The sequence below is a fragment of the Syzygium oleosum genome, unplaced genomic scaffold, assembly GCF_021117445.2.
Source record: "Syzygium oleosum isolate NSW1041296 unplaced genomic scaffold, Sole_v2.1 Sole_v2.18, whole genome shotgun sequence".
In the NCBI taxonomy this organism is placed as follows: domain Eukaryota; kingdom Viridiplantae; phylum Streptophyta; class Magnoliopsida; order Myrtales; family Myrtaceae; genus Syzygium; species Syzygium oleosum.
Genome location: NW_026607502.1, coordinates 5,547,374 through 5,569,301, shown reverse-complemented (window position 1 = coordinate 5,569,301; position 21,928 = coordinate 5,547,374). Strand labels below are relative to the sequence as shown.

Genomic DNA, 21,928 nt, shown 5'->3' with positions numbered 1-21,928 from the left:
GCCTCGGCCGCCGGCCACCTCCCGCCTCGGCCACCCGACGCCGGGCGGTCACCCACCATCGGCCGCCATCCTTCGCCATCGGCCGCCGTGCTCCATCGACCGACGATGGCCACCCTCCGCCGCCAGCCACCTCCCGCTGCCGTCACCGCCGCCCGACGCCACCGTGCTCCGCCGCTGACCGCCATGCTCCACTGCCTCCCACCGCCGGCCGCCATCCTTTGCCGCCGCCGACCACCGTCCTCCACCCCCCACCGCCACCCGCTGTCCTCCGCCGGTAGCCTAGAAGGGAGAAACTCGTCCATGGAATAGAAATGGATCATTCGCGCCCTAAACGCGTTTCTATTCTTTTTCTATTCCAGGAATAGAAATTTTGTACATTTACTAAACGCTATTTTTTGCTCAGAAACTGTTCCAAGAAATAGAAATAGAAAAACTATTTATGATCAAAAATTGTTTCTGGGAACAGAAACGTTGCTATGCAGACCTGAAAATATAATCGAGTTTCAAGGGATAAGCGAATTGAAAATCTTGAAACTTATTATGAAAGTGCAATTGAATCCTAAAATTTTCAAAAAATTTAATCAAGACCTAAAACTTGTCCCAAAAATATAATCGAGTCATAATACTTTAAAAAAAGTGCAATCAAGTCCTAAAATTTATCGTGAAAATACAATCAAGTCTTAGAACTTTCAAAAAATGCAATCAATGAAAGGACTTGATTGGACTAATTTGACAAGTTTTAGGACTTAATTTCACTATTTGCAAGTTTTAGGACTTGTTGCATTTTTTTGAAAGTTTTAGGACTTAATTATACTTTTTGAAAGTTTTAGAACTCAATTACACTTTCTTGACAAGTTTTAGGACTTCAAATGTACTTATTCCAAGTTTCAATTAGTCGTGGAGCATGATATTTGTTGTTTTGGTACTTTTAAATCATGTACGATAACATGTAAATAGGTCGCTATAAATCGCGAAGAAAAAAAGGAAAAAACATAGAGAAAATTTCGGAAACCGTGCACTTCGCACCTGTGTTCACATCAAAGACGATTTGCATCTTCAACTTTCGAACCTACAATTTACAATCTTACCTTTGTGAAGACACTTCAGATTGCACGTCATTGTTTGCCGGTTTTATTTATTTATTTATGGAAATAGCCGATTTTCTTTCAAGTTGCTCCGCTCATCTCCGGTGCGGCGGACGGTCACCTCGTTGCCTCCCCCGGCCCCCGCTGCCTCCTCTCCTCGTGACTCCCATCTAGGCTCTTCTCTCTCTATCTCTCCCTTCTCCACCCCCTCAGGTTGACCCCTCCGACGCTTTGAGCTGGGCGGCTCCGGCCAAGCTTGACGTGAAGGTAAATGAGTCTTTTTTTTAAGTGCTTTGCCCAAAGATACGAATTGCAGATTCTAAAAAAATGGGGATGCACATTATTCACTGTGTGAGAAGGACCATAGCTTTGAAACTGTTTCCTCAAAAATAATTTCATCTTGTCAGCTTTGCCGAGCATTGATTCCCATAGTTCAGTGGAAGAGAGATTTCTCATTTTCGCTCGTGCTAAGGCAGTGAAGCAAATTGGAACCTTGGGCATCATACACGTGCATGATACTTGGAAGAACCTTATCTCAGTTAGTCCAAGAGATAGTGTGTTTAAGATGTTAGATGTAATTTAGCGAAAGACTAAAGATCACGACAGAGCCCGTTTCTCCGCGAAAAAGAGTCATTTCAATGACTTTCAAAGTCTTTCAAGTTCCATTACATTTTGTCTAAACTTAGGCATTGGTTTCTTCAATAATTCAAGGTTGACTTTTAAGTTGACTTTTTGATCAATCTCGATCAACATTTTTTCGAAAAATTTGAAAAATTATCAATTCAATTCTTTGCAAGCTTAATTAGACTTCCAATTCTTAATTTTTGCGAAAAAACGTTCGAGAGTTAACTTTTCGGCCAAACCGAGAATTTTGACCCTCAACCGGCAAATTTCAAAATTCATTGATTTGTAATCATTTTTTTCAGAATAATTCCTTCTCGACATTTGATCCAGGGATCGTAGGGCATCATGATCTCAAGCCAATTTTGAGAGTTCAAACTTGAGACCGGTTGGCCAATTTTTGGGCGCCAATTTAAGGCCCCTATCGATCTTTCATAAATAACGCTAATTAGCCTAAAATTTGAATCTGATTAAGCCAAATTAACTCAATTTCAATATCAATTTCATGGTAACTTGGCTGAAATGATGAATCTAGATCAATAGGGTTGGGCTAGGTCAACCTGATTGACCCGACCCGGTGAATCTAGGCCATCAAGATCGCCAAGTCATCTATTCATGTGACAAAATTTTTGCCAATGAGAGCTTGTCTTAACCCCTAAGGAAAACATATGAGCCATTGATCGCAATTGAGTCCTAAAATTTTGAAAAAGTTCAATCAAATTTTAAAACTTGTCCCAAAAGTGTAATTAAGTCCTAAAACTTTCAAAAATTACAATCATGTCCTAAAACTTGTCATGAAAGTACAATCAAATCTTAAAAATTTCAAAAAATGCAATCAACGAAATAACTTGATTGGATCAATTTAATAAGTTTTAGTTATCGATTGCACTTTTTGCAAGTTTTAGGACTTAATTACACTTTTGCGACAAGTTTTAGGACTTAATTAAACTTTTGAAAGTTTTAGGACTCAATTGCACTTTCGTGACAAGTTTTAGGACTTCTAATATACTTGTCCCAAATTTAAATTAGTCGTGAAGCATGACATTTGTTGTTTTGGTACTTTTAAATCATGTACGCTAACATGTAAACAAGTGGCTATAAATCGCGAAGAAAATAATAAAAAAAAACATAGGGAAAATTTCGGAAACCGTGCATTTCCCGCCTGTATTCACATCAATGACGATTTGCATTTTCAACTTTCCAACCTACTTCAGATTGCATGTCATTGTTTTGGTTTTCTTTTTCTTTTTTTTTTGGAAATTGCCAATTTTCTTTCAAGTTGCTTGCCAATCTTCTCAACATTCCGAGACCTGCACGACGATACCTATCTGGTAAAATTTCATCGTCTGTTTTTTATGCTTTCACAAGTCTTCTCGTATAGTTTCCGTGCCCAAGCGCCGATACCTAATTATATTTTGGACAATATTTTCCAATTTTTCAAAGAAAAATTTATTTTCCTGAATTTAAGCATCGGTTTTCCGTTGACTAGGATAACATTTTCCATTGACGGCCGATGTCTACGTCAGCGATTTCCGGCCTAAATTGGCCAGATGGACTGAATTGGTACTAATGCGAAAAAGTTCATGACTAGATTGGTTTAATTAAAAGGTTTAAAATTAAATCTGTACCAATATAATATATTTATGACTTTTTTAGTACTTTTCCTTTCGAATCTCTTACAACGGAAAGAGGGACCCTATAATTTCAAATAGAGGAGGAATCATCATCTACCACACTTACGAGATTCACAAATTGTAATGAAATTCAAGACGTACAAAGAAGTTACCTAAGACTTACGAGAAAATTCAAGCATTATACTTTAAATCACGTATAAAAAATACATAGAATACTTCCATTTTGGTGAAGTTAGCTAAGCCTTGATCCTGGATTCTCACACTCCAATTGAATAGTTTGAATTTTCAATTACAAGTACTAAAACTAATAAGCAAACATCAAGAAGAATTATCGCCCGCTTAACGGCTTCATGCACATTCACTGGTGTAAGAGCACGCCAATACAGAGCATCACCAAACTTGGGGGAAGATTTAACCATAACTCAGTTTCGGGAAATACACGGGATACATTGACAGAAGTACACATGTACAAATTGAAGATTGTTTTCCACTTCTTTTATAACATTTCCACAGCATCCCAATCCGAGTTGTCTCCAAACTCATGCTCTAGTCGTTCGTATCTACGGTCAGCCAGTCTGCTCATCAAACCTAGACCTGCATGAAGGAAGATTAATTAGATGCAATGTACGAATGAAAATGCAGAAAAGGATAAATAAGAACAAAAAGTAGATACCATATGATCTTGGTCGTTTCTTTTTTTTTTATAGACTTTCACAATTCCACCCATCTGAAGCGGGAACAACCTTATATTTTGAAGGTCCAAGTACTCGATCTCACGCAACGGCCTTTAGTGAGCAAACAGCCTAATTGAAATATAGAATAAGGTATGTGCAGGAACGAAGCACTAACCTTCAACTATCTTGTAGAGAGCAGACCACCAGCTATCAGCAGAAACTTGATAATTGCACAAAGCATTTTCTATATCTTCACTGTGCTTTCCTTCCAAGACGCCCTGAAGGGTTATAACTGCATCTTTTGTTCTCTTAAGGATGTTGTCGCTGCTGTTGTCATCGTCCTCGATATTCAAAATCTGGAGGGCATTGTTGGAATTGAGGCTGACCGCTAGAGCGACATTGGCAGCGGCAGCCCAGTAGGAAGAGGCTGATCTTCGTCTCTCGCTGTCTAGATGTTTTGTTTCCATCTGTAACCTACTCTCTTTCCTTTGGAGGACTAAGCCATGTAGATACTGTGCATTGGCAGAACCCGTGCTTTGAACCATCTTAGAGAATGCGCTCGCTTCATTTGACAGCAGATTCTCTGGAGTATCGTGTTCTGCTACCTGAGGTGAAAGTTGAAAGCATCGCAGTCGATACAACAATAAGAAGTAGAAACGCAGCGACATTGAAATGCATGAATAGTTCATTGGGGAGTCACGGTCCTTTTATGTTGAATCGAATGAGATGACTAATTTCACTTCTTATTTTTCAAGAGTGTCGAGCGCCATAACAATCAAACTTCACAGATAAGAGTGGTTTTCACTTTTACATATTTATGATGACAAACCGTAAATATGCATTTCTTGCTAGTACTGATGTGTGCATGATGAATAGCAATGTTAGAACATACTTGGCCGGCATCGAGCACAAGAATTCGGTCAGTGTCAATGATAGTGTTAAGTCTGTGAGCGATGATGAGCATGGTGCAGTAGTTAAATTCTTCACGGATGGTTTTCTGAACGAGGGCATCTGTTCTAACATCGACAGCTGCAGTTGCTTCATCGAGAACAAGAATCTTTGATCTTCTTAGTAATGCTCGAGCAAGACACAGCAGTTGTCTCTGTCCGACACTGAAGTTCTCGCCGCCCTCAGAAACCTTGACAGGACACAGCCAACATCAATATCAATGGAGATCTTTAACCTCGTCTTTCTTAACTTGTAAGAAAGAACCCACGAATACATTTTAAAGCCAATAGAATAATGCAAAGCATTACATCGGCCACTTGCATATAGACAAGTCCACACCTGCGTGCGTGAACATCGGCCACTTGCATATAGATAAGTCCAGCACACACACATATGAATCGACATCTCAACTTCAGTTAAGACTAGACACTGTAATATTTTATGTATTGAGAAAACGCTATACAAGGGATCCAACAGTATTTTTCGCAGGTAAAACAATTCAAATGATTATACATGCTGCTCGCTATACCATTAAGTCCTGCCCAGATTGAAGGCTCTTTTACTCTTGCTTGTGGTTTATAATTTAGTCAAAAGGAGGGATATTATGCATTTCATGGAAATTCTGCAGGTATCATGAAATTAGTTTCAATTCAGAGATTTCTCCAGTGAGATGAGCTAACCGTAGTGCAAGCAGAGCATTCAAACAAAAATCTTTATGACCGTACATAGAAGATTATTGCTATTTATTTTTTACCAATCTTGTGAACAGACCTTTAATTTAAATAAGTTTTAAAATCCATGCTAATTTTAACTACATAATTCATGTTTCTAAAAGTATAAGATACATATGTTTGTTTTCCCTGAATGGTGGCTCGCTGAGAATGCACTGCATATGCATGTAAAATTTTTTTGCTGAACTCTAATTCATGTCGCTTGCCTTCTTTCAATTTGACTCACTTTTTCTCCTTTCTCTGCCAAGGGGCATTAACCTAGTCAATTTGTTGGTGTCACCATCTCAAATCTTGCACGCTTTAGACAACGTCTAACAATCCTTGTCCTTCACAAGACAAATTTAAAGCTTAAATAATTTCCCCTTTAACATTGTTGGGTAACTACCGATAATTTCATCAACGTCAAAAAAAAATTTAATAGGAATTGCAATGATCCCTTCATTAACAGTTTACATCTAGCAACTTTACACAAGCTTACCTCAGCATCTAGGCCGTAAGAGTTCCTCCTGACAACATCCTTCAAATGTGCTCTTTCTAAAGCCTCCCAGAGGTCAGCGTCATTATGTTCATTGAAAGGGTCGAGATTAAATCTCACAGTTCCTACACAAAATTGGAAAGAAAGAAACTATTTGAGATAATATTGAGTTTTCACAAACATTGGAGTCTAAAGGTTATTTGGTATATACTGTAGAAGCTTCACAGTTTACAGTAAAGGAGTTCAGTGTACACAGTTGTGATTCGTATTGTAGCCTTTTTCACGTGAAATATCGGACAGCAAATGAACAGAAAATTGATCATTTGTTATCAAAATGTTCCTCGGAATCAAATCAAATCAAATCAAATCAAAGTAGGACAGTAAATTAAGACATTTGAACTGATTAGGACTTATCAGCAGTTTATTTATCTCAAAAAGAAAGCGCCCATCCAAGAGTAGTTGGCTAAAGAATTGGATTGCAAGAACTGTAAGTAGCTCTTGTGAACTGATGCTTGCTCCAAGGAGAAAAGAGTTCTGGAGCTCCTTTATTGTACATAATTAGTGAGAAAGAAAACTCTCAGCTATGAATTCGTTTGAGGAGATAGCAATATAACCAGCAAGGAGACTAATATGAACATATCAGCAGACTTTCCTATGGAATATCAGAGGTTGAGTGGAACGAGGGAGGGAAGAATGAAGCTATTTTAACAATCAAATTAAGGTGTTCAAAGAATTTCACAGTTCTTACCAGAGAAAAGAACTGGTGATTGAGGTATGATGCTAAGGACTTTCCGCAAATCTTCGAGTCCTATCTTAGAAGTGTTGCACCCATCTATCAAGATTCTTCCTTTCTCGAGCTCGACAATTCGGAACAAAGCGTTTATCATACTAGATTTTCCGGCACCGGTTCTTCCGACTATTCCCACTTTCTCTCGGGGTGCTACTGAAAAGGACAATCCATGCAAGACGGGAGGAAGTTCAGGTCTGTAACGAAGGACCACATCTTCGAATTTAATTGATCCCGATGAAGGCCAGCCAGGAGGGGGCCGGTTGCTCTCTTTTATAGCCGGAGCCTCAGAAGGCAATTCTATGTACACACCCACACGCTCTACAGCATTTAGACTATTCTCAGCTCTGCTTGCTTGTCTCAGAACACCGCTCAAAAGGCTCGTTATATTCAAAGTGTAGCTGAGGAGGAGACCCATAGTTGAAGCAAACGCTGCTCTGTTTTCCGCTTTTCCAGTCTGCATGACTGCAAATGTTGCTGTCAACCAGATCATTATGCCTCCTAAAGTCTCCAACCTTATGGTGAGCCAACGATTGGAACTGACATTGGCAAGGGTGAATCTGATATTATTGTCCATGGCCTTGGCGTTAATGGTGGCCAACCTATCATATGCTTTATATGCACGTATTGTTGACAAGCCATTCAACGCTTCTCCGAATTGCGCATAAACTGGAGATCTGGTAATTGAATCCAAGCGTTTCACTTCACGAGAAGTAGTCTGTTAACAACCACAAGGAAAACAATTAGAAAGCCAATTACGTCCAAACTTCTAAAGGACTCGGCTATGGGTAGTGGACAAAACATGCAATAGAACAAGAAGTGTAACACTATCAAGCAACTAAAAGGATCTACTGTTAGCCTTGATGATTAACGCTCCCTCTGCCAAAAAAATGAAAAAAAGATGGCTAAAAAAATTTCATTCTGAGCCATCGGTGCTTATTACTCAATCACTGTTTCATATAAAGGAAAAAAAAGTGTTGCTTACTACTGTAGAAGGATTATGATATGATTTCCACTATGAAACATCTAAATGGCGGTGCATAGTGTCACAAGCATCGCAAAAAATGCAAATACAACATTAAATTGTCAGCTTATGTAGCAGATGAAAATAACCTTGCTCACTTAGTGGGACAAGGATCGGCAATTGTGGCCGTAAATAGCAGAGAACATGTCATTTTGTATGAAAAAGCATTATGGCCCGAACAAATCTGCGCTCACCTGGTAATACAGATAGGCTGCATAAAACAAGATCAAGAGCGGCATTATGGCCCAAAGAGAGATTGTGCTCACAATTCCTATAAGCACAAAAGTTGAAAGTAGCTGCCAGACTTGGCCCATGAACATATTTACAAATTGGGCGACATTGCGATCTATGTCACCCAGATCCTTTGCAAACCTGTTGATTATTCTTCCCATTGGGTTGGTGTGAAAGAAAACCATTGGAGCCCTTAATATAGACTGGAGCATAGAATCATGCATTCTTTTTGCCGCACGAAGACTCGAAATAATCAACCAATAAGCATTAGTCAGCGTCACAGTCACCTGATTCATAGAAACACAGGAGTCATCACGGAAGTCGCTAGAAAGACCTACCCTTCAGTTGACATATACCCTCATCCACCACACTAAAATGCAGAAATCTAGAAAAATAGCAATGCTAGTAAATAGGCCGTTATGTGGTTTGATAACTCAGTCTCTAAAATTACATTTATGTTTCTGCATTATAAACAAGAAGCAGTAATCCAAACTCAAGGACTAAGAGGTAATGTGGCTTTCCCATTTCATCATTAATAGAGAAAAAAAATTATAGAAGCGCAAGCTACTGCATAAAAGATAGTAAATTTGGAGAGGAGATCCATCTACTGAATTTTGACGGACCTGACCAAATGACAGGAGTGCATAGATCAATATGTAGAATCCTGGTCTGTAGTTCTCCGAAGTGCTTTGATCTGTCCAAAAACTCAACCACGTGCTACTTGAAACTCGAAGAACTTCAGTTGAAATATAGCATATAAAGAGTACTGCCACCACCCACAGGCCTCCCAGTGCCCCTTTGTACCTAAAAAGAAAATCGGTTCATATGTGTGAGATTTTATGGGACCACTGCCAACTGTTTTAAAAGCTTAAACTATTAGATGAAGGCATGGTTTAATATTTAATTACTCTAACACTTCCCCTCACGCTTAGTCTGGTTTTTTTGACCAGTACTAAGTGTGGATATATTTAATTGGAAGCCAAATGGGGCCCGTAAAGATTTAAACTCGGGACCTCCTGGCTCTGATACCATGTGTGGTTTTGTGGTACTACTGCCAACTGTTCTAAAAGCTTAAGCTGTTAGATGAAAGCATGGTTTAATATTTAATTACTCTAACAATATGAATGTCAAAGATAAGTAGCATTATTGCTATGTAATTCTATGTGGTGCAGATTAATTGAGTCTTAACAAAAAATGAGGGATAACAGCATTTTACCAAACAAAGAAAACAATGTTGAGGTTTTCAATAAAAAAAGAATAGGCAAATGCATGGACCTTAGGTGTTTATAAGCATTTAACGATACACATGAAACATATTTATCATGTGAGAAAACATAAGCATCGCAGAAAAAGGAACTTCGAGACCACGTTTTGAGTGACGTCAAGTGAAGCTGAGAAAGAAATGTTGCACACACTTACACTGCATGAATATTGCCTCCATACAGTTTTAGGTATTACATGGACTTACTTGAACTGATTGTTCAAGATATCACATGTATGTTTGAGGTTATTTAATTGGCTTGTTTGAACCTTAGTTCCACTGTAGAGTTCAAGAACAATTTTAGGTCATGTATTTCTTATCCATAAATAAGCCTTTTATTCTTCGTAAATAACCTGTCTACACAACAAGTGTTAGAAGATGAAGTTTTATATCATGCAGTTTAGTACCTCATCAGGACTTTCCAACTCACGACGCCTGTTTCCCGTTCCTCTTGCTTAACAAGTACCGACTTCCCTCCTTTACTTTTCTTCCCATGGCCTTGATCTTTTGGCAATTCGTTAACAATGCCGTTAGTTGCTCGTTTGGATGTTTTCTCCTCTACATTTTTCTTCTCCCCCTCCTCGTCCTCTTCTGTTTGCTCCTCCATTTTTCCTGCATTCTCCATAAGTTTCTGGAACAGTACCCCATTTTTAGAGAGATCCTCAAAAGTCCCCTCCTCTTTGACCATTCCTTCATGAACCAAAATGATTCGATCGACTTGAGGAAGAAAATGAAGCTGGTTTGTGACAAGAACCCGGGTCTTCCCTCGCAGTTCTTCCTTGATACAGCTATTAAACACCTGTATGTGACTGTGGGTTAGTACAAGCTAATACAGGAACTGGCCTCATTTCTGAAAATTCAGAAAAGAGATCCTACTGAATGTAAGATCTATAAATATGAAACTAAAGGTCACTTGAGATGAGTACAATAGTGCGGAGCCAGACGTTCAGATACCCTATGTTATTAGAATTGAATAATAAAAGAAACTGGTCAAACAAAGACAATAATCGAAATACCCAAATTTAAGTTAACTCCCAAATCAGAAAATGCCTATGAGTTTGAAATTAACATATGTTGCTTCAATCATCCCAAGATTGATTGCAGCAAGTTATCTTAAGGGCAGGACTGTAGGATCAAAACTCTTGTCCTTGTTTAGGTGAAGCTTTTGGACATGCTTCGCATAGAAAACTTTTCAAGTATAAAGGTAATGTTGAAGCCCCACAACATTTATGCTACACCTGGGGGAAAAAGTGACTAATATTCTGTGTCATGAATTCCATACCTGTCGACCAACATGAGCATCCAGAGCACTTAAAGGGTCATCAAATATGTAAACATCTGAATTCGAGTAAACAGCCCTGGCCATAGAAACCCTCTGCTTTTGCCCTCCGCTTATATTCACCCCTCTTTCACCAATCTCTGTAAGATCGCGACCCTGAAGAATAATTGATACAGATAATTAACAGATGACATCCCATGTGAATAAGAGAATCTTGCAAAGCACTGAGTCCCACTTAACTGGAAGGAAATCTAGATCGTGCTCCAATTCAGTAACGCTGACTGCCTTCCAATATCTTTCCCGTTCAAATTCGGACCCAAATAATATGTTGTCGCGCACCTGAAATCACACACTACGGATTAGGAAACGAGAAAAGATGATGATAAGGCGCTCAACATCAACAGAAAAACAAAAACAGCACTATGCAACTTACAGTAGCATTGAAAATCCAGGACACTTGAGGAACATAAGCAATGGTTCCCCGTGTAGTAACACATGCATTGGAGACAGGAGTGAGTTCCCCAAGCATTGCAGATATGAGAGATGTCTTTCCTTCTCCAGTACCACCAACAATAGCAACTAAGCTACCAACTGGTATTTCTAGATTGATGTTCAACAATGTGGGTTTTTCTGCCTGAAGTTAGTTGAAAATTTAGCCTCCACTTGAAATAAGATAGTGAAACAAGAAGACTTGAAAATCACCATAAATGACCATTCAGTTATGTTGAATCATTGAATATCAGTTAGAAACATAGTTACATTAACTTGAAAATGATTACACTTAGAAATTAGTGCAAGTTTCCTTGCACGATCAGTCACCTTTGTAGAAGTTGTGAGAGCACTACTCCCTTATGTAAGTGCTTAAGTGTCCAATGAAAGTGTGATTTAAATTTTGATTATGGCATCTACTTTCTTTGGGGTTCAATAAAAATTTCTAATATTCCCTTGTCCTTCAAATCACAGCAATGATTGCTATTGTGTATAAATGCATTGTCTTTGGTGTTACAACCCCTAAATTCTAGACAATTTATACTATAGTCAACAGTTTATTCACATTGAAAAGGGAAAAAGGTAAGATATTTTTCCAGACAGAATGAGGCATATGTTTATTTGACCTTTGAGTCCCATGAAAAGTGCCCATCCTTGATTGAAATAGCTGGCTGTCCTGGCTCAATTGGTGGATTAGGAACTAAAATTCTCTCTTCTGTTAAAAATAGTTCCTCCATACGTTGCAGGGAAACATTCGCAGTAACAACCTGGGACACAAAAATAAGATTGGAAACCAAACGATGACAAACAAATGTTTGCAAGAACTGTCAAAATAAAATTGCTGGATCTAAGATGGAGAATATGCATCATCTTTGAGAAAGCAAAGGCAAAAGGCCGTAATAAGCGCACGAGAAATTCTGATTCCCACTTTCCAAATGTTGTAAAAGCAGCTTAATGAAGAGATAATCTGTTGCAGATCTAGTGATCACAATATATTTAAGCCTTCCATTTCAATTATCAAATTGATATTAAAGGTTTAACCTTCAACTAATTAAATTTCTATTGTTTGTGCTATTCCAACTAGATAATCAGTTTAGTTTAAACAAAAATGTAGTATGTGAGAACTGATTGTCCCCTTTCCGCATGCCATATTGTCCAACTCAAAGAATCAGATCCATCATTAAGATAATATACTGCAGTCTACCTATTTGATTTTTCTGGCAGTTTGATATTGTCAATCATTTCCTTCATCGCCAAAGCAAGATGAATTAAACTTAAACTGAGTGACTGAGTGAGGCTATCATGAACAACATATCCAAGGTACACAATTAGGAGCAAAAAATAAATGATATATCCACTGACCACAAAATAGCCACACATGTTAATGTTGACCATGGGGTAGATCAGTAGACTATTCTATTTAAGTGACAGAGATACAGAGATGAAATTAGGATGAAGTGTAAGAACCTGAGACATCAAGTTAGGAAGCATGTTTAAAGGAAACCGTAGCACTGCAAAAAGAGAAAGTGATGTAAACGCCCTCGCTGGTGTCAATTCCCCACCAAGCAAAGTGAATGTCCCAAATGAGACAACGGTTACGATGACGGGGATGCTGTTCAGTACGAAGCTGTTGAACTGCCACCAAAATTAAATTCTCAGACAAATTGAACCATGTGGCATCATGGAAGGAGAAAATGTCATGTCCATTAGATCTCTCGCCCTTCTGTCAAAAAGGGTCCAAATTCATTCGTCTACTGCTATTTAAGAAACCAATGGAGACTATTTTTCATGCACTTTTTGGTAATAAATATGCTGATTTAAGAAGAGCTAGTATGAGTCTATGACTACTCAGATTACAAAAAACGGTGATGGAGCCCAAGACCAGATGGATAATTTGACACAGTAAATCAATCACCTTCCTTGATTTTACACAAACTTATGCTCATGATGCATGAAAAGAAATGGAGAATCTGAATTGCTTGCACACAAGTACCTATAAAAGTATTCTCGACTGTTGTCAGTCTGCTTGGTAAGTTTACCGTAGACAGAAAGCCAAGACAGGCTGTTCCATAAGTAGAGTATTTCACAAATTTTTTTTTTTGTTACATAAGCAATATCCTGCCACTGAGGTTCTTTAATCTGTATGGCTTACTCACTCAATCACTCACTCTCTCTCTCTCTCTCTCTCTCTCTCTCTCTCTCTCTCTCTCTCTCTCTCTCTCGATGCTTGTGTCAGTGTGTGGATGTGCATGTGTTGGTGTGTGTCGGTGTGTGTCGGTGTGCGGATGTGCTTGTGTCGGTGTGCATGTGTGTGCATACATATAATGCATATCAGGGAAAGCAAGAATTTCAAACTGTCAATACAATTGATAATTGCATCATCAGAATGCATAATATTATATTAATTTTGAAATAGTCCATACTGCAGCTAGGAGTTGCGCTCTACGGAACCATGAAAGCTCATCACTTCGTATTTCTTGAACTCTAGATTGAAAGCTCTTTTCCCAAGCATAACACCTGCAAGAATTTTACCAATGAATTTCAGTCATTGTGAAATGAACATAGCCATAGAGAATGTAGGCCAGGGCTTCCCGCTTATTCAACATACTTCACAGTGTCCATTGCTGCCAAAATTTCGTTCATGAGGCTGACTCTCTTGTCAGTCCACTGCAGCCCTTCCTTGGTCAGTTTTCGCATTTTGCTGATTATGACTGTCTAATTCACCATGAAAAGTTATTAAATGTAAGACGATTGATTGACAGATGAAGTATTAATCATCATGATATAAATGCTAATCCATGAGTTGAGAGTGACAATGGGGTGCAGAAAACCTCTTTTAGCTAATCAACACTACTCCTGATACAACTGTTACTACATAGAAGCTTCAGAGAAAGAACATCCTCTACTTAGTACCTAGATAGAATGCCCTTCAAACAAATCAAAGTTAAAGGGAAGAGGGACCTCCAAATAAGCACAAAAATTAAAATATATATGCTTTAACTTAAACTGGTAAGTGATTACAATTATCATGGAAGAAATAGGTATTAATGATGTTATAGGAAGGATAACTTTCAATGAAAAGAAAGAGCACATGCTTACTTGCAGTGGGATCATGAGGACAAGCATGAAAGATCCAAGCAGCGAAGCAACACCTAATTGCTGGTACAGAAGGACCATGGCAATGACAATACGAAACGGAGCCGACCATAAGTTGTGAAGCTGTTGGCATATTTGCTGAACAATATCGGGTATCATGTCAGATGTAGTTCATAAAATTTCGCTTTTGCAAAATCAGAAGAGCTGGGCATATGATTTCCAAACTAAGGAAGATATAACCATTGACTTAACGAAATAACGTTGCAGCAATAAGAGAACTAGCGTAGCAATGTCATAGTCATGTCTGAAGTGAGAATCTGACCTGAAGTGAATTAGCATCTGTTGTTATCATGTTTGTTATCTTTCCAGATTGGAACTTCTTGCGACCCTCGTGAGTGAGTCTTAAGGATTTGCGGAAAATGGCTGCCACCTACCAATATGGTTGAATAAGCTATTTAATTGCTCTACCATGACAAACGACGAAGAACGACCTAGGCTAAATATCTGATACTGAGGATTTGTACACATATGGAAAAGGTTTTACCAAAGTTGACCTCAGCCTGAATCCCGTTCGAAATGAATTCTGAAAGTACTGGGCTTCGCAAAGCACACCGAGCGACTGAACAGAATCCAATCAGAAGCCATTAACATATAAAAAACGGCAGTTAATACATATTTTATTGATGGAAGGACATCATCATTGAATAAGAACCAAAAGCAAGAGGCAACAACAATCATAAGTAAAGCAGAGATTTTTGGCATATGGTAACAAATTATTTAGGAGATAATTGCAATAAACTTGATTACCATTTTCACAGGTGATAATGATATTTAGGTTCCGTCTGTTTCACGGAAAATGAATGATTTAAAAAATATTCTCCTAAAAATGATCGCTTGTAGAACTTGTAAAAGTGAAAAGAAGGAAAAAATTTTCATCGTCCACAAAAATGTTTAGACATAAATTGTTGTTTGTAATGAAAACATTTTCATTGACTAATTATTTCAAGCGACACAAGCAATCATTTTCTGGAAAATGTTTTCCAAATCATTCATTCTTTGTAAAACAAACGGAGCCTTACTTCACATGCTGCACTATAAGAATTTAACGTGTGCAAACTTAGGAGGAAAGGACTTTGACTCCCATTTTAAATCAAAATCTTGACACAAAACAAAGATAGGATCATACCACACCGATAAGAATCGAAAAGGCATAGAAGTAACCAATCCATGCAGGGTTCCCTCTTTGCATTGACTGCAAGTTGCAAAGAAAGACACATCAGAAAAGCAAATCCGTTCTTGGAAAATTTACCTCCATATAACATACTCCACCGCGATGTTGAATGGAATACAAAAGTAAAAGGTCAGCCTATGTGCAGAATATTTTTTGCTATGAAAGGCAAGGTGATTGAGTCCTCAAGATCAATCTACCCATAGAACAGAACAGATGACACTCCTATTGAATCAATCATGGTCCCTACAGTCATTATGCCATTGCTGTTCATTTGTTGTCCTGTTTACGTTGGTGGAGCTTTCTGTAACGACAACACATGGAGCACACCCAAAATAATTATTAGAAAATGACATTTACCCTAAGTAAAGCATGCTAACTCTGTTTCTGCAGGGTTCTGCCCTCTCTCAACAATCCTTCAAGTCCACCCAAGGATGGTCTATCAGACAATATTCTAATCTTCGATAAAATATATATATATATATATATATATATATATATTCTAATCATTTGAGAGGAAGGTTCCATGGGAACAATTTTTCATATTGAGGCGCATACGAGAAGGTAAAATGTCACAATTCTTGGATTGCATCAAAATCTTAAAAGCAGAGTCCAGCATTGATCTAAAAATTGATGCCTACAAATTCATCTGGGAGAGAAAGAAAGAGTCGGAACATCTTACTTGAAGGAGGTGGTTCAGCAATGTGGGCCCTGCAAACTGGGAAAGATCACTCCCGATCTGTGGTTATCCATGCAAGAAAGAGTTACTATGCTTCCAATGAGCATTGCATATTCAAGTGAACAGTATGCTCTTGCAGGATTGTTGTTCTGGCGATCATTCAAGCTTAATCACGAGATGAAGCCTCAGAGACTTCAGTCCTTTAGATACCTCTTTTTTTCTTTCAGATTCATCAATTTTAAATGTTCTGCTCAACCAAAGTAAACATGTAAAGGCGCATGCATAGTATATGGCCATCATCATCCTACTAGGAAGTAACAACATCTGATTAAGCACCCATTCACCACATCTAAGGAATCTGAACATTTTGGAATGAGTCTGGCATACTTTAGATCATGAAGGTAAGTATGATACCTTAAAGAAGCCTCCCAACCAAAACCTGAAGAAGCAAGCTAGTGAAATGAGATGGGGAACATTCAAACAATGAGGAAGCTTACAGAATAAACAGATATCAGTGCACTGTCAAATCGAAATGGGAATGAAGAATGGGACATGAGATGTAATTCAACCAATACATACCTTCTTCCAAGGCTGCTGTTCAAAGCTCTTAAAAGCCACGGTTTCGGCCTTTGAGACTCTTTGGCCCAGCATTTCTGGAATCTGCAAAATTAGATACAATTGTGATGCTTATGAAATATATCTTAAAACACAAAAAGTGTAAAATACACCTAAAGAAAAGTGGACGCAAACCTTTTAATCAGTGTCTCAGTCTGATCCCAAGAGTCTAACTTCCAAACATCCTTTTCTGTAATCGGTGTTTTGTAGCCTTGCTGCATAAGTGGAGTCATCCACCCAAAGTATATCCCTATGAGAGAGAGAGAGAGAGAGAGAGAGTTAGTGTCATTAACAATACAACAATAAGCAGCTAATTAATAAAACACTAAACAAAATCCAACGTGCCATTTCACTAGACCCCCAAAGTTTCATCTCACTTTTATTTTCTAGCAAAGGAATTAAATTATGCTTCAGGGAGGAAGAGATATGCGCAAACAGGGAACTGATGATTGCCAACACCAGAAAGCTAACAAAACACAAGCAAATTGGACTCGTTAAGCAGACAGAATCTGAAATGTCAAATTATCAGTTTATTATCACTGCTTATTGGAGAATATCAGGCAGTTCTTTGAAATGTCAATGCATAGAGACTAGCTGAACTCCTCAGATCTTATTAAAAACAAGCAGAACTGTTGGATAGAAAAAATGAAGTTCAGGTATTACTCACTGGAAAATATGTTGACATGCCTTTCAGGACAAACTTGCTCCTCTCCCGGAAGAGCCTCGTATTCAACACTATCAAGAGGCTCGGTGTGGATCATCGTATACCCTGGACAAGGGTCCAGATTTGGAACATAGACAAAAAGAAGAATCCCAAATAGAACCTTCATCAAAAGAAGCACAAAAAAGAAGAAGAAGATTTAATCGGAATTCTTTTGATCAAGGTAACCAATGACAGAAAGAAATCTCAATAATTGCTGATGTTCATATCAAATCTATTAACAAAGCCCGGCACGAGCTGTTTGTTCAAAAGGCTAGGAAGTTATAAAGATGAGTCGAGGAGTAACAGTTTATTGAAAGAGAAGTAACCTGGCAAAAAACCGTGCTGATATACAGATAAAGTGCAGACCTGGAGGAGTAAAAAAGATAAAATATTAGGTCCTCCCTGGAACATACTGAATATGAATCTTAAACTCTAAAACAATGTGATGTCACACATTGTAACAGAACAAACTGCTTCGAAAAGGTTTTTGAGTCTCCAAGAAAGATTTCCAATTCTAGTACTTGATTGAATAAGGCAACTCAACCTACAACTGGCTATCATCTTCGACCATTAAAATTAGTTTCACATTCCCAAAGGGAGATCACGGTGTCACCTTAATTTTGGCAACGCAACAGAGACATGCTTTCAAAACTTACATATACAGTATGAAAGATGTTTAACATGAAATGGTATTACTAGCCACATGCACCAGTTTAAGGAAGCAATTTAACCATATTGCAAGACATGGACGGGAAAATCTAGCAAATATGTCCTTCGCAATGATTTAGCGATGACATAATTTTCAGTAAAGCAGTGCGGCCACCAAGGAGAAGAAATGCACACTCTAGAGTATTTTAACAATAGAAAAGTTAATTTTTTCGACTGTTTTCATCAATCTGCATAGCTTAAAGAGAGAGAGAGAGAGAGAGAGAGAGAGAGAGAGCATCTAATAACATCACTATACTACTCCACTAGTATCCAAGTGTATATGAGGAGAATATGGGATGTACATATTCTGAAGTATGAGCAATTATGTTAAATGTCTGCTGATGGATAAAAACTAACCTATGATGCTGATAGTGGTCTCTCATCGAGAGGATAAGATTGAGCATCACAGCTTCCCCCACAAGAACATAAATGAGTCCAAAGCGCACGTACCATCTGAACTCCCGAATGTAAACGTGCATTTCTAGGCTAATCATAACTAGCATGGAGCACCAAGCAAGAGACTCTATGGTTAACGAAACCATCTGCCAAAGAAAAAAGGAGGAATGATTACAAAGCGAATTAGACTCTCTCTCAGTATGCCATCCAATGTAAAACAGCATCATTTAAGATTGTTACGGACTGGTGTTCTGAAGACTTACAGTATAACACAGATTGCAAACTATCAAGGTCAGACATTAGTCAGCAAATGGCATTGAAATTCGCAATATGGCAGCAGTAGAAACAGAGTTGTGCAATTTAAAAGTTTTAACTATAAATGGTAGCCGATTGCTTACTCAGAGGGTTAAACTTGGAACCTACAGAAGTTGAAAAACTCACATGTGCAATGTTTTCCATTAAGTTTGTGGCTTTTTATCAAAAGACTAGTTCCACATTACACAAAATGTAGCAGTAATGAGGAATGCTATAATCTGACAAGCATTTACTGGTGCCAAGCTTCTTCCAAAAGAAAGTAGTTGAAACAGAAAATAGAAAGGACAGTCAATGTGCTAGTGGACAATTTCAGTCTAATGCTTTCATTTATGTTGGGGTTGAGCAACTAGCTATGTAAGTTTGTTAATAGGACTTATAATATGGGAGTCCGTCGATGTGCATGGTCACATAAACAAAATAACCAGCTAATCAAGATTGTTCATCAGACAAAGAAGTATTATGTGAACATTGGAGAGTTGAAGCTAGGAACTCAATATAGTAACATTCCTACCTCAAATGGAAGGAGGCTAGTCTGACCATCCAGATTGAAAACCGAAAAGCCCATCAGCAACCTCAGCAGAGGCTCGGCAGCACAGTAAAAAGAAACCAATCCCAACATATAGTTGTAGCATTTCGACCTCAAGCGGTATTTCTGGACTTTCGAAGTCCTCTTGATCAACCAAATTCGGTAGCAGCAGAGGCCCAGAAGAACCAAATGGGATATGGAAATGACCAAGGAATCAACAGCGCAAGGTGTGTACGCACCGAAAGCGCTGTCTGCAGTCCTTGCCCAAATCCCATTTGCCACCGGCCGGCAATACCAATCCAACAGCTCGAAACCCATATTTTAAATGATCGAGGTATTAGCTCTTAGTTCATGAAGTAATTTCTTTTTTGCATCCCAATCAAAGTGAAGCCTTTCCTACAAGAGCAAGAGTCCATCACAACTGCTTCAGTTAGAAAATGCAGATATATTCACCCAGAAGCCTCATAGCAAAAATTTCCCCCGAATCAATGCACACGTTCAGAAACATCCATCATGAATGCAGCAGGGAGTTTGGAACTGAAAGAAGTTAAGCGGGAAAACCCACTATGGCGATATCACAGGAAGTCATTGAGTTTATGTAGATTGAAGAATGCACTGCAAGCAAAGTTCACAGTCCTTGGGTCTTTAATCCCAACTAAAAACCCGGCTAAACTCCCTCAACTTGACTTGAGCTTTAACAAGCCGGCAATCACCAAAACACTGCTTAGAACTATGACCCAAAAGAAGTTAGAAACAAGAAAGAACATACAACTCCATAAACACACGCGGACAGGGAGAGAGAGAGAGAGAGAGAGAGAGAGAGAGAGGAGAACCTGCAGCACTCTGGAGCTGCTTCATGTTGAAATGGCTCGTGAATTATATACACATAGCGAGGGAACAGAGTGGGACAACGAGAGTGAGTGTGTGAAATAGACCGTTGCGGCGGATGCAATCATCACCAAGAAAAGGGACGAAAAAAAAGGAGAAAGGATGGAAAGAAGAGTCAAATGGGACAGACAACAACATTTGGCTCTACGTACGCGGGCGTCACCGCTTACGTAGGCAGCCCTCTGTTTTTTTTTTGGGTCGGTAAGGCAGCTCTCTCACATTAGCTGAAACGATAGGTAGACGTGACGGAGAAAATCTCTGCATGATTGATTTGTCTATGGTATTACATCACACTTTCTTTTGGCTTCTTCCTTGGACTCACAATCATACTGATTAACAAAGACCGATGAGGGGGCATTCTCTTTAGGAGTCCATTATAATCATTTGGATCTTTTCGGCCCTCGATTTGGTATACTCTTCTTTATAGACGGGCAACATCTCTAGTTTTTTCTTTATGAAGTTATTGAGCTTACGGATCAATAGGATGCAACCTCTTCTCGATTGATTTCTTGTATTGTATCTTGCGGTACCGTAAGGGTTCGAGGATCCTACATGCACTGATTGATAGCATAGTTTGAGTTTAGAGGGTGTCGATAGTTCTACCATCAGGGATATTCTTCTTGTTGGACTTGAGATGTACTAATTGCTCTATATACTTTGAGACTATGTTTGGTAGTCCAGATTTGAATCCGGATAGGATAAAAAAAAATCTTATTCAGTATTTGGAGATGTCCTCTGGACCAGATTAATCAAGATATGTTTGGATAAAATGGTGGATAAAAAATCATGGGTAAAGGTGGGATAGACTCGAATTGGACAAGAAAAAAATAGAAGAATATTTGAGAAGAACGACAACAAGTTGCTTTCTACTGTGATGATTGGTGAAATCATTGACAGTAATGATGGTGCAACGCGATGTCTCTGACGAGTGAGTTATGCCGATGGAAGAGCTCGTCAGAATAGCTCCATGTCATTGGACCGCATTGCGACGGTTGATTTCTAATCGAAACTCGAGGCAAGGAAACACCTGCAATCGGCTTATGGTACATCGGTCTATAACTGTTGTTAGAATAATTCCATTATTCTAGAAAAGTTCCTCAATCCATAATGCATAGTGTTAACCAATCTATAGATTATCCTAGTTTTATAGGTCAGATAATTGGCCTAAGGGTACATTTAGCGTTTCAAGATCGATACACGACACTCGAGTCGTTGAATCTGATTGTGAGATGTCTATCACCTATGGCCATAGACTAATTTGGTGGGCTAGCAACCACATTGCTTCATGCGCTCCATTGGCTCGTTACTCCTAATATTAATCAGCGTTTGAACTCTCTCCATCTTTTGACTTTAACATAATCATTGTATATCGCGACCCTCCCAAGGTGAACTCAAAAGGAGTTTTAACGGATTGCAAAAAGAGCGCGAATTATCCTTTCGCGAAGCAGTGCTAGCGTTTAGTACAAATTCTCCCAAAACTTAGCGAACGCAACTTGGTTTTCCCATTAATTATGTCATTTAATTTACTTTAGGAG

At 38.6% G+C, this 21,928-nt stretch overlaps 1 protein-coding gene across 5 annotated transcripts in view; it reads right to left on the bottom strand.

Annotated features, from left to right (window-relative positions):
• Positions 1–3,561: 3,561 nt before the first annotated feature.
• LOC115687235 (ABC transporter C family member 12-like) overlaps positions 3,562–21,928 on the bottom strand; it is a 59,060-nt gene continuing 40,693 nt past the window's right edge. Inside the window, exons 1-28 of one of the 5 annotated variants that reach the window (XM_030612725.2) lie at positions 20,339–20,466; positions 19,491–19,901; positions 18,626–18,810; positions 17,887–17,926; positions 17,525–17,681; positions 16,993–17,107; positions 16,822–16,902; positions 16,657–16,681; positions 16,246–16,302; positions 15,522–15,587; positions 14,880–14,954; positions 14,658–14,765; positions 14,339–14,473; positions 13,848–13,954; positions 13,663–13,756; positions 12,707–12,874; positions 11,866–12,006; positions 11,184–11,384; positions 10,991–11,089; positions 10,754–10,906; positions 9,879–10,270; positions 8,834–9,014; positions 8,174–8,497; positions 6,917–7,673; positions 6,172–6,293; positions 4,907–5,152; positions 4,190–4,619; positions 3,562–3,934 (exon numbers count right to left, since the gene is read on the bottom strand). In XM_030612725.2, the coding sequence (XP_030468585.1) occupies positions 3,837–3,934; positions 4,190–4,619; positions 4,907–5,152; positions 6,172–6,293; positions 6,917–7,673; positions 8,174–8,497; positions 8,834–9,014; positions 9,879–10,270; positions 10,754–10,906; positions 10,991–11,089; positions 11,184–11,384; positions 11,866–12,006; positions 12,707–12,874; positions 13,663–13,756; positions 13,848–13,954; positions 14,339–14,473; positions 14,658–14,765; positions 14,880–14,954; positions 15,522–15,587; positions 16,246–16,302; positions 16,657–16,681; positions 16,822–16,902; positions 16,993–17,107; positions 17,525–17,681; positions 17,887–17,926; positions 18,626–18,810; positions 19,491–19,823 (4,890 nt within the window). In that variant the 5' untranslated portion in view covers positions 19,824–19,901; positions 20,339–20,466 and the 3' untranslated portion in view covers positions 3,562–3,836. Of the gene's footprint in view, positions 3,935–4,184; positions 4,620–4,906; positions 5,153–6,171; positions 6,294–6,916; positions 7,674–8,173; positions 8,498–8,833; positions 9,015–9,878; positions 10,271–10,753; positions 10,907–10,990; positions 11,090–11,183; positions 11,385–11,865; positions 12,007–12,706; positions 12,875–13,662; positions 13,757–13,847; positions 13,955–14,338; positions 14,474–14,657; positions 14,766–14,879; positions 14,955–15,521; positions 15,588–16,245; positions 16,303–16,656; positions 16,682–16,821; positions 16,903–16,992; positions 17,108–17,524; positions 17,682–17,886; positions 17,927–18,625; positions 18,811–19,490; positions 20,313–20,338; positions 20,467–21,928 lie in introns of those variants that run through there. The other 4 variants (XM_056319606.1, XM_056319608.1, XM_056319607.1 and 1 more) reach the window with 4 other exon arrangements.